Genomic DNA, 13,788 nt, shown 5'->3' on the forward strand with positions numbered 1-13,788 from the left:
TCAAGCCAGCCATCAACTACCCATTTACAGTAAACAACATCACGGAGTGCAAGAGAACTTCCTGGTACCTTTCATGGACAGAATTGGATACTGCCACATTCTGGCAAATGTTTTGTCATCGGCAGGGTGGCCAGTGGTAGACTGATGGAAACGCAGGGCCAATCCTTGGAGGAAGGCGGTAAGCTCAGAACAGATCACGTGGACCGAGCTCCAATGGATGCAAAATGCAAAGATGGACTCTTGAGGTTGGACTAGAAGTCCAGAGGTGATGGGGGGAGTGGTGAGGGTCAGGATACGAAGATCACTGGGGTAAGGCTTCTGCTTGTGCAGTGTAGGGCATCTGTGTGGGACATGTGTAATCACAAGCCATTCAGCACAGATGTTCTGTGCTATGCCACGCTTCAGAGCCAACAAAATTTCTTTCTTGAAGTATCGGCACATTGGGCACAGGGCTGCCACTTTGTGCACTGCAAGCCCGCACAAATGATGTAGTGATAACCAAACAATCTGTTTAGGTGGAGAGACAGAGTGGTCCAGAGATGGGGGTGGAGTGTGTGGGGTGACAAATACTCCTACCCTCCATTCCTATCTCCCCCCACCCCCCCCCCATCTTGCATAGTAAACGTGTGGATTTTAGTTTTTGCATGCACTTCCATTTCAGAGCTAGCTTTGTCTTTGCAGGCAAACCGGGGATTGCCCATCGTGACCTGAAGTCCAAAAACATCCTGGTGAAGAAGAACGGCATGTGCGCGATAGCAGACCTGGGCCTGGCTGTCAGGCATGACTCGCTGACCGACACCATCGACATTGCCCCCAATCAGCGAGTGGGCACAAAACGGTAACCAATTCCCTATCGTTTTCACTTCCTCCTCTCTGTTCACCATAAAAAGTTTCAGTACTTGAGTTAAATGGGGGGGGGGGGGGGGATTTTTTTTGTGTGCCAGCTTGGTGGGCAGTAAAGCCCACATTGTGGTAGTTCGGGTGGCAGAAATTCCTCCTCACTGAATTCGCAAATCCCTACTGAAAGATGTGATCGCAGAACATCTGCTCTTGTAGAATTTATGTGAGCACAAAATACCCAGACTCAGAGTGGTGAGAGTGTGGAGCGAGCTGCCAGTGGAATTTAAAGTTAGTTCATAGATAAGAGGGCTATGGAGGGCTGTAGTTCAGGTGCACGTTGATGGGACTAGGCAGAATAATAGTTCAGCATAATGGGCGGAAGGGCTTGTTTCTCTGAGACTCTAATTAAACACAAACTGCCAAGGAAACAACAGTTTTTGTCAAGAGTTGAACAAAATCGCAATGCAGATGGTTTTATGCCGCACTTGTTAGTGTTGCTAAAATGCTAATGTTATTATATTGTCCTCTATAATCTTTGTGGGAAGGGGATGGTAAAATCCTTATCACTCGACTTCCAATGCCTTTTGTCTGTGAACAGTCAGCAGATGGCAAAAGAGAAGTCCTGTCACATCGTAAATTCCCGAGATGAAGTTTGCTTGGTTGGACCCTGTATAAAGGCATGGCAGTTACTAATGTACTTGTCTGCAATGGCTTCTGAGTGAGTTCAGCCTTGTCAGATGATTCTATCCTGACTTTTGGGTGTGGGAGTTTATTCTAGCTGAATTTCTTTGGAATAGGTGCAGCCCTTTTCCACATCTCTGTGAAAAAGAAAAATGGAGGACCAAGTCTGAATGAGGCCTTTAAATAATGAAACGGTGTGAACAAGGGAGATGTAGAGACAATGATCTTGCTTTTGAGGGAGAGTCCACAACTAGAAGCAGTTAACAGTTGGCTATTGTGGAGAATTCTGGACCGACCTTTTTCCAGTCAGAATATTTAGCAGTGTTTTTTGCATACTGCAACAGAGAACATTCAATTTGGCCCATCTGATGGAATGGGCCAAATTTATGATGAGGGACATTGATTGTGTGGATAGCCAGAGGCTTTTTCCCAGGACTGAAATGGTTGCCACAAGAGGACACAGGTTTAAGGTACTGGGGAGTAGGTACAGAGGAGATGTCAGGGGGAAGTTTTTTTACTCAGTGGTGAGTGCGTGGAATGGACTAACGGCAATGGTGGTGGAGGCGGATACGATAGGGTATTTTAAGAGACTCCTGGACCAGTATATGGAGCTCAGAAAAATAGAGGGCTATGGGCATCCCTAGGTAATTTCTAAGATAGGGACATGTTTGGCACAGCATTGTGGGCCAAAGGGCCTGTATTGTGCTGTAGGTTTTCTGTGTTTCTATCTATCCATGCTAGCTGCTAACAGCACAGAAGAAGACCTTTCAGCCCAAATGGTCCGATCATATCGGTCCCATTTCCCTCTCTTCCTTTCCCTAAACCTCCCCCCTCTCTCATGTCCATCAGCCTCCCCTTTTGATTCCCTCTTTGCCATTGGGGTCGATCTGCAGTGGCCAATTTAACCCACCCCGATGTGTTTGGGATGTAGGAGGAAACGAGAGCACCCAGGGGCAGGGTAACCTCGCACAGTCATGGTGAATATGCAGACTCCACACAGACAGCACCTGAGGTCGGGATCAAACCTGGGTCTCAGGAGGGTGAGGTTGAGCAGGCAGATGCACTGCCTTCTCGTCTTTAAGGAGACACGGATGCTGAAAAATCAGGAGCAGTGCACACAAAATGCTGGAGGCTTCTGTTCTCTTTCCAGTCCTGATGAAGGGTCCTGGCCTGAAATGTTGCCTGTTCATTTTCCTCCACAGATGCTGCCTGACCTGCTGAGTTCCTCCAGCGTTTTGAGTGTGTTTCCTATTGTCTTTGTTTTGTGATTCTGCCTTTCAATTAACCACTTGCCTGTGTTCTCTCTTTTGAAGGTACATGGCTCCTGAAGTACTGGATGAGACAATCAATATGCAACATTTTGATTCCTTCAAATGTGCTGACATTTACGCCCTGGGGCTGGTGTATTGGGAGATCGCCCGGAGGTGCTCTGCTGGAGGTACTTCACTGCAAACTGCCGCCCCCGCCCTTCTCTCCAGTCCCAAGCCCCCCCTCCTCATCTTCTGGTTTGGGAGATTTTAGGCCCGCTTGCCAGCCCGTCGGCACCAGGAGTTTAGTACACAGAACTCAAGGCCGCAGTACTCCATTGTTAGATCTGTGCAGCAGAAATCAGTGGTCAAAGTTTACTCCACATTTAAGCTCGTTCGGCCCCTTCAAACTGTTCGGCCGTTCAGTCAGATTATATCTGGTCTCTATCTAGACTTTCAAGCTTCCTGCCTTTTTGTTTTATACTATTCAACCCAAACTGCCAAAGCGTTTGACAAGAGGTGCCTATTTTTCAGAAAGCCAGGTTCTGGTGTTGCATCGACGCTGTCCCAAATTACGTTTTGACTCAAATCTGGGTCCGTGGCTGTGACTGCAATTATCCCGTTTCATTACAGGTATCCCTTGTGGTGTTCCGGTCGGGTCCTTGCCTCGCAATGGGGAGGATAGGGATGGTGCTGTTGACCTTGAAGCTCACCCCTAATACTTGGCATTAACGTTGGCAACCTTCAGGGTTGGCCTTGACCCTAGAGCAGGGATTCCCAACCTGGGGTCCACGGGTGCCTTGTTTAATGGTATTGGTCCATGGAATAAAGGTTAGGAACCCTTTGCCCTCGAGGAACTGAAGATGAGATTTGGGCAGTTGTTCAAAGACCAAATGTTGGTCCAAGTTGATCAACCAAAGACTAGGGGAGAAATGGTCTTTAGTTTCACCTTGTTCTAGGGAGGGCATCATTTAAGCTGGAAAGAGTGCAGAGAGGAATTATGAGGATATTGCCAGGCCGGGAGAGGCTGGGCAGGCAAGGACTGAAAGTGACCTTGCAGAGGTGTATAACATCACAAGGGGCATAAATAGGGTGAATGCACAGTCTCTTTCAAAGCTTTATTTGTCATGTGTGTGTCGAAGCGTACATTGAAATGCATTAATTGCATCAAATCAAGTCAGTGAGGATTTTACTGGGCAAGTGTCACCAAACTTTTGGCACCAACATAATATGCCCACAACTCACCAACCCTAACCGTACATCACCGTACCCACCACTGCGGTGGTGGGGGGGGAACTGAAGCACCTGAAAGAAACATACACTGTCATAGGGAGAGCGTACAAAATCCTTACAGACAGCAGCCAGAATCAAACCCCAATCTTACAGTTGGTGCTGTAAATCGATTGCACTAACTGCTACACAGCCAGGGTTGGGAATCAGCATTGGATTCTAGAATCTACAGCTTTTGCCTTATTGAGTTAACTTTTTAAATCCAGGGGCCCACGAGGATTACCAGCTGCCGTACTTTGACCTTGTGCCCTCTGACCCCTCCATTGAGGAAATGAGGAAGGTTGTCTGTGAACAGAACCGAAGGCCAAGCATCCCTAACATTTGGCACAGCGGTGAGGTAAGCATGCCAGGAAGGATTCCATTCTCTGGGAAGTCCTTGGAATCCTAAGGACCTTAGTTCTCGGAAAGGCATATGTAGCTGTTCATTAATGTAACCCAAGAGGCCATTTTGGCAGCCGAGGCATCTGACAACAAGGAGCCCTGTTCCATTCCTGAGAACAGCCCTTAATAATATAGCAATGAGATTAAGACGCGCAAGACTCTTATCTGCGGTGGAATTGGAGGGAAGGGTTGCTGTTCAAGAGCAAGCAATCTGCCTTGACCTTCTCCACAGCTCTTATTTGAGGTGGAGTCTCAAGTGAGATATATGGTGTAGATTATGTTCTCTCCTCGTCACTCCCACTACCCCCCATCCCACAGATATGATTTCCCAGCCATCAGTCAATTAGCTTGTGGGACCTTTGTGTGGCAGTTCTCTTGTGCAGTCTCTAAGTCGGCTAACTGCAGTGGGATGTAGATGTTTACCATGTCTGTGAGCCCCTGGGAAAGGCCTAGGGGAGGGGCAATGGGGCGCCCTGTTGGCGTGCGTGATCGGAAGCTGGTATTTGCATGCGATGACATCTCTCTTCCCTTTATCTACCCATCTCTGAAACCAGGCGTTACGAGTCATGAGCAGGATCATGCGGGAATGCTGGTACGCCAACGGTGCAGCCAGGCTGACTGCTCTCCGCATCAAGAAAGCATTGTCACAGCTAAGCATCCAGGAAGATGTGAAAATGTAAGGACGGGGTGTAGGAAGCAGGGAAACATGGCACTGGAATGAAACCAACACCATCCTCCACCTGGCAAAACGGCTGCAGAGCAATGTCTACCTCACAACTTAGAGCCAATCTGCTGAAGTGTTGACTGGAAGCATATCCTGTTTTCTTAAGGGAGAAGGGGGTGAGAATGAGGTGCAAACTAACACTACACTGAGTATTAGAAACTTGTTGTATATCAAATTTAGTACGAAATTGGTGGTATTCAAAATGAGGGACAAGTACTCCCTAGTGCAGGGGGAATGTAGAACTGCTCGTGACTAAAAATTGGCATCTGCATGTTTGATTCTGAGCGAATCCTGCAAATAGTTGGCTTGTTTTGAAATTGCAACTTGCCCTTTTAAGCAGTGGGTGCCCCGAGTTCTGTTTTTAAATTTTACTTTAGTCATTTTTTTAAAATGAATTTTAAGGTTCATGTAAGAAATGGAGAAGATTACTTTCTCGTTTTTTTTAAACTGTGTATATAAAACCAAGTGGAGTTGCCAGGTAGGAGAGAAGGGAGAAGCAGTTATTGAAACTGAGCCTCTTGTGTTGCTTATCTTAATTGGTTTTCAGGTTGTTATATAATGCAGGTTGACTTTGTACCACGAACAAACTTTAATCTTTGGTGCAGCAAGGAGGACTCACCTGGCAGTTTTGATGATACATGGAGTCAATGCATCCAGGTTTTGTTGTTGGATTAACTGGGATTGGCTGTGTGACTGCCCAGGCTGAAGATAAGAATCTGATGCTATTGCGCAAACAGGGCCTCCGGGGTGGAGCAGAGTCGACCGTTCCATATCCTGCTTTTGAAAATTTTTACAAAATTGCAGGATTATCTCCCTTCACATTCAAAAAGAAATCTGTGCACTGTCATCAATGTGGGTCAAAGTACCACTTGGCACCATTAAGTGTAGGTGCTGGTCCGTCCCGAAGGTTATCGGGCCAAGCTGTGCCAATCACGAATGGGATCGGTTTGAAGCCGTGGATGGGGTAGAGCTGCTGCCTCAATCTCAATCTAGACCTCTGCGTGGGGTTCGCATGTTCCTGCTGTGTGTGTGATTGGCCACTGTAAATTGCCCCTAGTGTGTGGGGGTAAGTAGAATGTGGGGGGAGTTGCAGGGAATGTTGAGGTGAATAAAAAGGGATTGGTGTAAATGGGTGCTTGGTGGTCAGCACGGACTCAGTGGGCTGAAGGGCCTGTTTCTGTGCTGTATGACTTTGACAGAGCTATTAGCTTGTATGACTAAATTGAAATTAAGCTAATACCTCAGGCAGAGAGTCATACAGCACAGAAACAGACCTTTGGCCCACTGAATCTACACCAACCATAAAGCACCCATTTACTCTTAATATATTAGTACCAAAATGCTTCATAAATGGAAAGCAGCTCCTGGGCAGATGTTAGAGACTGAATGATTTAAAGATAAAGTTGGGGCATTCATTTCTCTCCATGAGTTTCCCATATTGAGCAGGAAATGCTGTTGAAAGCGTTTCCGTGACACTACTGACGACCTGGCTGTTGGCATAAAGGTTCTTGCACTAAGGAAGCCGCCAGTGTGGAGCTGTTGGTGGGTCAGGGCCTGAGCCACAGTCCTCAAACTGTGGGGTGGGGAGGGTTGCTACTGGCTCCCAAGTGGCAAGATGCTGCTAAATGTCCCTGAGTCCCCACAGTGGAAATGGTCTATTCGTGTTGCACTAGAGGGCATGTAGGGGCACCTCATGGAAACAGGGCGAAATAAAGGGTTTTCTCCCCCCTCTTGCCCACATTGAGCAATGGGAGGTGAAGGTTTGCCAATCACTTGTAGATAAGGCCCCTCAGCTTGTTGGGGCCCTGGTTAGAGAGTAAGCACTCCACCAGCTAAGCCCTCTTGTGTTCCATCGGCTCTCCAGATATGTGCCCAAGGAGGTAGATCCTCCTTTTCAAGGACTTGTTTCTGTGCTTGAGTCTCCAAAAATGAGGTTTAGATCTTGTTTTCTCTCCCCCCTCAGAGCTGCAATCTAGCTTTTTTTTCTTGTTGCGTAACTGACCCAACAATTTAAAAAATTTTGTTTTATGGTTTTAACTGACTGCTCTTATTATGCAAAATCTGGAGGTGGGGGTGAGATTTGCGGGAAGATGCTGGTTAAGATGTGACGTGGCAATTTCGCAACTCCAGCATGTGTGGTGGAGGAGGAGGAGGAAGTGGCAAACTAAGGTTTTTTTCCCTCTGCTTGCGACTCCAAGCTTTTTTTTATTGTCGTCTTGTTTGTGCACCCTTTTGGGCTCGTTCCAAATGTGAAGTATGACTGACAAATAAAGTGCAAGGCTTGGCTTCAGGCAACTTGCCAGTGACACCCATGGGAGGCAGTCAGTGTAGCACACACTCCTGGCACCAGAGGGTGCTGTTTGATGGACTTGGGACACTGAGTTGCCTCCACCTCAAACCCTCCACCCTGAGTTTAATTTTGCTATTTGGAACAAACTGATCTTAATCTCGTTTCTCTTCCTCCCCATTGCCTCTGCCTCCTGACACATGGTAACCTTAGCAACAGCTTCCCCAGCCCTCTCCTTAACACTTGTTCAAATGCCAGCACTTTGCTCCACGGGGCAGGATAAAGAAACTGAGCCAAGATGATGTCTCCTGCAAAGGTGACAACACAATCTCATTGTTTATTCTTTGTTTCCTCTGGCACTGCATCTTTGACAAACACTGGCTCGAACGTGCGACATTTTGATCCACAACACACCGACTGACTGAGCTGCAACCTAGTCTTTTTTTTGTCAAACGGAAATGGCAATCACTTGGGCTTGAAGAGGCTGCCCATCTCGGAGACGCTACAGAATTAAGGCTGTGGTCAGGCAATCTTTTGGCTTTGGTAAGAGGGTATACTTTCTGATCAAATCAGCTTTTGTGTAAATTTGGGACTTGAATTTAAAATGTGAGAGTTTTGTGTCGATGTCAAGTCCCTCTTGCAACTCTTTCACCAGGGCTTTGTTAAGGGAGGAAGGTCTCCAGTTAAATAAAGTTACCTGGCAAACAGCGATGGGTGTAAGCATGGTGGGATGTGTTTTAACAATTCCCCCCCCCCCCCCAAAACTGTTGTTAATCACGCAGCGTTGATTACATGCCTCCTCTTTGGTTTACACGCACACACAGCAATTTTGCCACCTCGGTAGCTTTTAAGCTCTCTTGCAGATGGTACAAAGACTCCCTGCTGAACCTGGCCTGGCACTGAATACCTACTTGGAATGAAACGGGATGCCAAAATAGATTGGCATGTACTGCAAGTGGGATTCTCTTTTATTGTACTCGAACTACTGATTTTCCTGACCCATTCCCCAATCCCTATTTTTTTTTTTAAAAATTACCTCACGGTATGCAAATAGAAATTGTTACAATTGTAAATACTTTTGTTTTGATGTGAATCTTGATATTCTAGAGCCTGTATTTTGAATTTGACTTGCTAGGTATGTTTGTAACTAACTGCTGTTGTATAAACAAATGGCTTCATCTCTGGATATTTTTTTGTATGGGGCCTCTGTGCTGTTGTGGCTGGTGACGGTATTTGTAAATCTGTTTCTACACGCTGCTAATACAATTTCAAATGCTGCAGTCTCAAGCAAGGATCCACTGTGCAAACAACTGGCTGATTTCTTGTTGGGCATGTTCGCTGGTGTCCAGGCTACTGGGCACTTGCCTTTGGTCCAGTGTTCCTTAGTTTCTATAGGAGAGTCTACGGTCATCCTGAAGTACAGCTACACTCCCAGGAATCAATCCCCACATCCCAAACTCTCCCAGGGAACCCATTCCCTCTGCCCATACACTCCTGAGGAATTGCTCCCACTGCCCCATTCGTTCCCCCCCCCCCATGCGCTGTACTACCCTGGGGGCAGGCCTTGTTTTACCCCCAGCCCCGTACACTTCTCTCCACCATTCTGTATATTGCCAGGGGCTCAGTTCATGCACTCCTGAAGAGTTAATGTGTCTGATTGACTCACTTCTACTCCAGGCTATTCAGTCAATCAAGCTGGCTCTGGATTCAATAAGGTTCTAGTTGATCCACTCCTGTCTCATGCCACCACCCCCCCCCCCAGCCAATCTACACTCCCAGTGATCAATCCCACTGTCATATACACTCCCGGGAGATCATTCCCCTGCCCTGTACCCTCTTAGGAAGCTCGTTTTCCCTCTCCGCCACGTACCTTTCCAAGGGAGCCTGTTTCCTCCCTGCCCCATACTTTACTGTATACCCTACCCTCTTGCGCATTTGTACTCTGCCTCCACTGCCCACCTACCCCGCTGCACATCCGTGCACCCTCTCCATGTCCTCGAAATCCCTTAACGTCCAAAGAGCTCTGTAGGCCGTGGATAGCTCTTTGGGGTAGAGATTCCTTTTGACTTGTTCCTCCCATTCCCCAAGACATTTCTCTCCAACCCTTTACCTCAACACCTAAGCCCGACTCAATCCCAGTTTTCCCAGCCCCTCCCCGTTAATCAATTTTGTCACCCTTTCCATTCCGGAGGCGGTCACTTTCCCTGGCCCTTCCTGCCAACTCTCATCCTGCTGCCATCACTTCCACAAGGGGCCAAGTATTTCAGAAGAAAGCCAACATCCTCTGTAGCCCCCGAGATGGAGGCTTGATCTTTTGATTGGCTACTCCCATTGCTGAAAAGGGTTCAAGTTCACAGCTGCTGATATTTTTTAAAAAAACAATCTGAGCAGAAAAGATGTGTTCAGAGTGCCCCCCTATTAGCTTGTGTGTGTGAGCAGGCCTCTTCATTGAATTTTTGAAGTGAAACCTGGTAGCCTGCACAAGCTTTTAATGCTTGCAGGGTTGGGGGAACATATCCTATCAAGACTTGACTCTTGTCCCCATGTAATGTGGGACAGTGAAAGAGAACCCAGGTCTCCTCTTCCACACACCGTCTTCCCCAACCCTTCCTCCCTCCCCGCCATGTAGCTTGGTCCGCCTGCGTGTCACACCCTCGCCTCAATCGTGGCTGAGGTCTGACTTGGAAGGTGTGAGGTTCAATGTGTACTGGGGTAGCCAGTTCTAATTGACCTGGGAGACAAACTAAAGCAGAGGGAGGAGCATTTGGAAAGGTAGTTGCATTTGTATGGAATCTTTCATTACCTCGGTGTGCAGAAATAGCTGTGAAATGGGATCGCTGTTATAGTGATGTGAAAACAGTGAATTTGCTCTTGGCCACATACAATAAGGTGCACAGTCAATGAATTGGCCATACTGAAGTTTGTGGTGGGTGACAATTGGCCTGGACACCAGAAAGAACTGTCCTGCTCTGAAACAGCCCAATGTGATTAACCACAATGTCCACTTGAAAGGGTAGATGGAGTCTGAGTTTAACCTGCTCTTTGTACGGCCTGGTTTAAGGTCCAAGCCTGTGGTTTGCAGCCTAAGCAGGATTCAAACAGTCACCGAATGGTTAAACTCACTCAATTCTACTTACAGGTATCCCTGTTTGACACACGACAGTGGTAAGCAAGACACCCAACTTGCTCTTTACTAGTTGCTGGTAATCTGGTTTGATAGCAGCAACGTGGTCGTCAATGTACCCAACTCAACAAAGGTTTTGGCCCATCCCACTGTGTCTCAGAACTAACTGGAGTGTATTTTGATTCATGTATTACATTCTTCACAGTTTATGATCAGACTTGCAAAGTGTGTACATATTGGGAGAAATAAAGATGAAATTTTTTTTGTTTTTTTTATTGTTGTTGTTGAGCCATTTATTGTAAAATCACCAAATCAGTCTGCGTTGGTTAGAATACAAGATCATAAGGAAATGAAGCAAGAGTATGCCGTTGTGCTTGCTGTCCTCTCCAATAAGGTTACTGTTGGTCTTTTACCTCAACACTCATTTCACTTCCCCTGACATTGAACTGCCCTCTTTCAGCACTCTGTGCTGAAGAAATGCTTGCTTCCTTGAGACTGACATTGGTTGAGATACTGCCAGCCAGGGGAAACATTGTCCCTGCCTTTACCCTATCAGAATATTGTACAAGAATGAGAAGAGATTTCATTGAAACAAGCTCTCTGCAGCCTGGGCCTATGCTCCCTAAAGTTTCCTCACAAGCGGCCTGCCTTTGCAGGAATCAATTTGGTGAGCCTTCGCTGCACTCCATTGGTAGTCTAGCCAAGATATCTCACCAGGACCTGATATAAATAGCTCAAGATGTCTCCTCTTGCTATAAAGTGATACTGCACAGAAACAAGCCCTTTGGCCCAACTTGTCCACACCAACAAAGTTGTCCAACTAGGCTTGTCCCATAAGCCAGTGAGCCTGCCTTTAGTGGTTAGCAAGATGTTAGAGATAATGTTTCGAAGTACTTGGAGGCACATGATAAAAAGGTCAATGTCAGCATGAGGAAGAAGTTCAGGATAGACAAAGGAGAGTCAGTGAATGTTGCGTACTTGAATTTTCAGGAAGTGTTTGCCAAGCTGCCACATATAAGGCTGCTTCACAAGAGAGGAGCCCACATTATTACAGGAAAGATGTGAGCTTGGTCAGAAAATTGCCATCTGCCAGTCAGCCAAAGCATGGGTATAAAGGGGACCTTTTCTGATTGGTTGCCGGTAATTAGTGGGTCTACAGGGTCTGTAGAACACCACTAGTTATCGATCTGGATGAAGCAATTGATGGCCCTGTGGTCGAGTGTGTGGGTGCTACAAAGATAGGTGAAGGGGCAAGTATTGTTGAGTAAACAGGGTGTCTGCAGAAGAACTTGGAGAGGGTGGGGAGAATGGGCAAAGAAGTGGCAGATGGAATATAGTGCAGGGAAGTATGTGGTCTTGCAGTTTTGTAGAAGGGATAAAGGCACAAACAATTTTCTAAATGGGGAGAAAATTCAAAAATCAGAAATGCAAAGGGACTTGGGAGTCCTTGTGCAGGATTCCCTAAAGGTTAACTTGCAGGATGAGTCTGTGGTGAGGAAGGCAAACGCGATGGGAGCATTCATTTCAAGAGGACTTGAATATAAAAGCAAGGATTGTGGTGGGGGGTGGGTGTAATCTCATTGAAACCTACAGAATATTGAAAGGCCTGTGTCTAGTGGGCTAGGAGAGAATTTTTCCTACAGTGGGGAGAGTCTGGGACCAGAGGGCACAATCTCAGATTAGAAGGATGTCCTTTCGAGAACAGAGATTAGGTGGAATTTCTTTAGCCAGAGGTTGGTGAATCTGTGGAATTCTTTGCCACATACAGCTGTGGAGGCCAACTCGTTGGGTATATTTAAAGTGGATATTGATAGATTCTTGATTAGTAAGGGGGTCAAAGGTAACAAGGTGAAAGCTATGATCTTATCGAATGGTGGAGTAGGCTTGATGGGCCCGAAAGTCTGTCTGCTCCCGCTCCTGTTTCTGATGTTTTAGTAGGGTTCAGAGGGAAAAATAAATCAGCCGTGATTGAATGGCAGAGGAAACTCAATGGGCCAATGGCCTAATCCTGCTATGTTTTTTGAATATAATTGAAATTGCCTTTACTTCCTCTAGCAGCTCATTCTGTATACCCACCAGCTTCTGTGTGGAAAAAGTTCCCTTTAACATTTTTCCCTTGTCTCCTTAAATTAGTGCCCTCTAGTTTGAGTCTCCCCTACCCCTGCAGAAAGGGATGTGACTATCAGGTAATGCCAACCGCACCACTGAGCACATCTACATGAAATGCAATTGCAGGAAAGCAGCATCTATCATCGAGGAACCCCACTACCCAGGACGCACTCTCCTCGCTGCTGTCATTAGGAAGAAAGCACAGGAGCCTCAGGACCCACACCACCAGGTTCAGGAACAGTTATTAGCCTGCAACCATCAAGCTCTTGAACCAGTGGGGATAATTTCACTCAACCCATCATTAAACTGTTCCCACAACCAATGGACTCACTTTCAAGGACTCTTCACCTCATGCTCTCAATATTTATTGCGTATTATTTTATTTTTTTTGTGTTTGTGTCTTGCACACTGGTTAAATGCCCACAATGGTGCAGTCTTTCATTGGTTTTATTATGGATTTATTGAGTACGCCCTCAAGAAAATAAGTCTCAGGGTTGTTTATGGTGACACTTATGTACTTTAATAATAAATCTACTTTGAACTTTAAATCTGTTTTGTACTCTTTCTAGTTTAATGAGTGACCAGAGTGTCCAAATGTGGCCCTAGCAACGTTTCGTACAGCTGTAACATGATGTCTTCATTCCTGTACCTTGCACCCAGACCAATGAAGGCAAGCATGTCAATCACCTTTTTCACCACCCTGTATTATTGCTTTCAATGGGTTATGTAGATCTCTGTTCTACAACACTTTTAGTTTGCCAGTACTGACTGTCCTGGTTCGTCTTACTAAAATGCAACACATCAGATTTATTTGAGTTAAGTTCCATCTGCCACTTCTTGATCTATCAACGCAATTGATCTGGATTGTGTTGTAAACTTAGTTAACCTTCTTCACTGTCCAACACACCATCAGTTTTCATGTGATCCGCAAACTGGGGAAATAACAGGCAGGATAGACAAGGAAAGGAGAGTCGGTGGATGTTATTTACTTGGATTTTCAGAAGACCTCTGACATGGTGCCACACATGAGGCTGCTAAACAAGATAAGAGCCCATGGTATTACAGGATGGATATTCTAGCATGGAAAGATCATTGTCTGACTGGC

The 13,788-nt window shown here is 46.3% G+C and overlaps 1 protein-coding gene across 6 annotated transcripts in view; it reads left to right on the top strand.

Annotated features, from left to right (window-relative positions):
- Nucleotides 1–13,271, top strand: part of LOC140741219 (activin receptor type-1B-like) — a 72,263-nt gene extending 58,992 nt beyond the window's left edge. For 2 of the 6 annotated variants that reach the window (XM_073071167.1, XM_073071168.1), the window contains 4 exons: nt 682–838; nt 2,835–2,959; nt 4,265–4,395; nt 4,994–10,849. In XM_073071167.1, the coding sequence (XP_072927268.1) occupies nt 682–838; nt 2,835–2,959; nt 4,265–4,395; nt 4,994–5,119 (539 nt within the window). In that variant the 3' untranslated portion in view covers nt 5,120–10,849. Of the gene's footprint in view, nt 1–681; nt 839–2,834; nt 2,960–4,264; nt 4,396–4,993; nt 10,850–12,707; nt 13,232–13,252 lie in introns of those variants that run through there. The other 4 variants (XR_012102034.1, XR_012102033.1, XR_012102032.1 and 1 more) reach the window with 4 other exon arrangements.
- Nucleotides 13,272–13,788: the final 517 nt, after the last annotated feature.

Source organism: Hemitrygon akajei, chromosome 18 (assembly GCF_048418815.1).
Source record: "Hemitrygon akajei chromosome 18, sHemAka1.3, whole genome shotgun sequence".
Classification (NCBI taxonomy): domain Eukaryota; kingdom Metazoa; phylum Chordata; class Chondrichthyes; order Myliobatiformes; family Dasyatidae; genus Hemitrygon; species Hemitrygon akajei.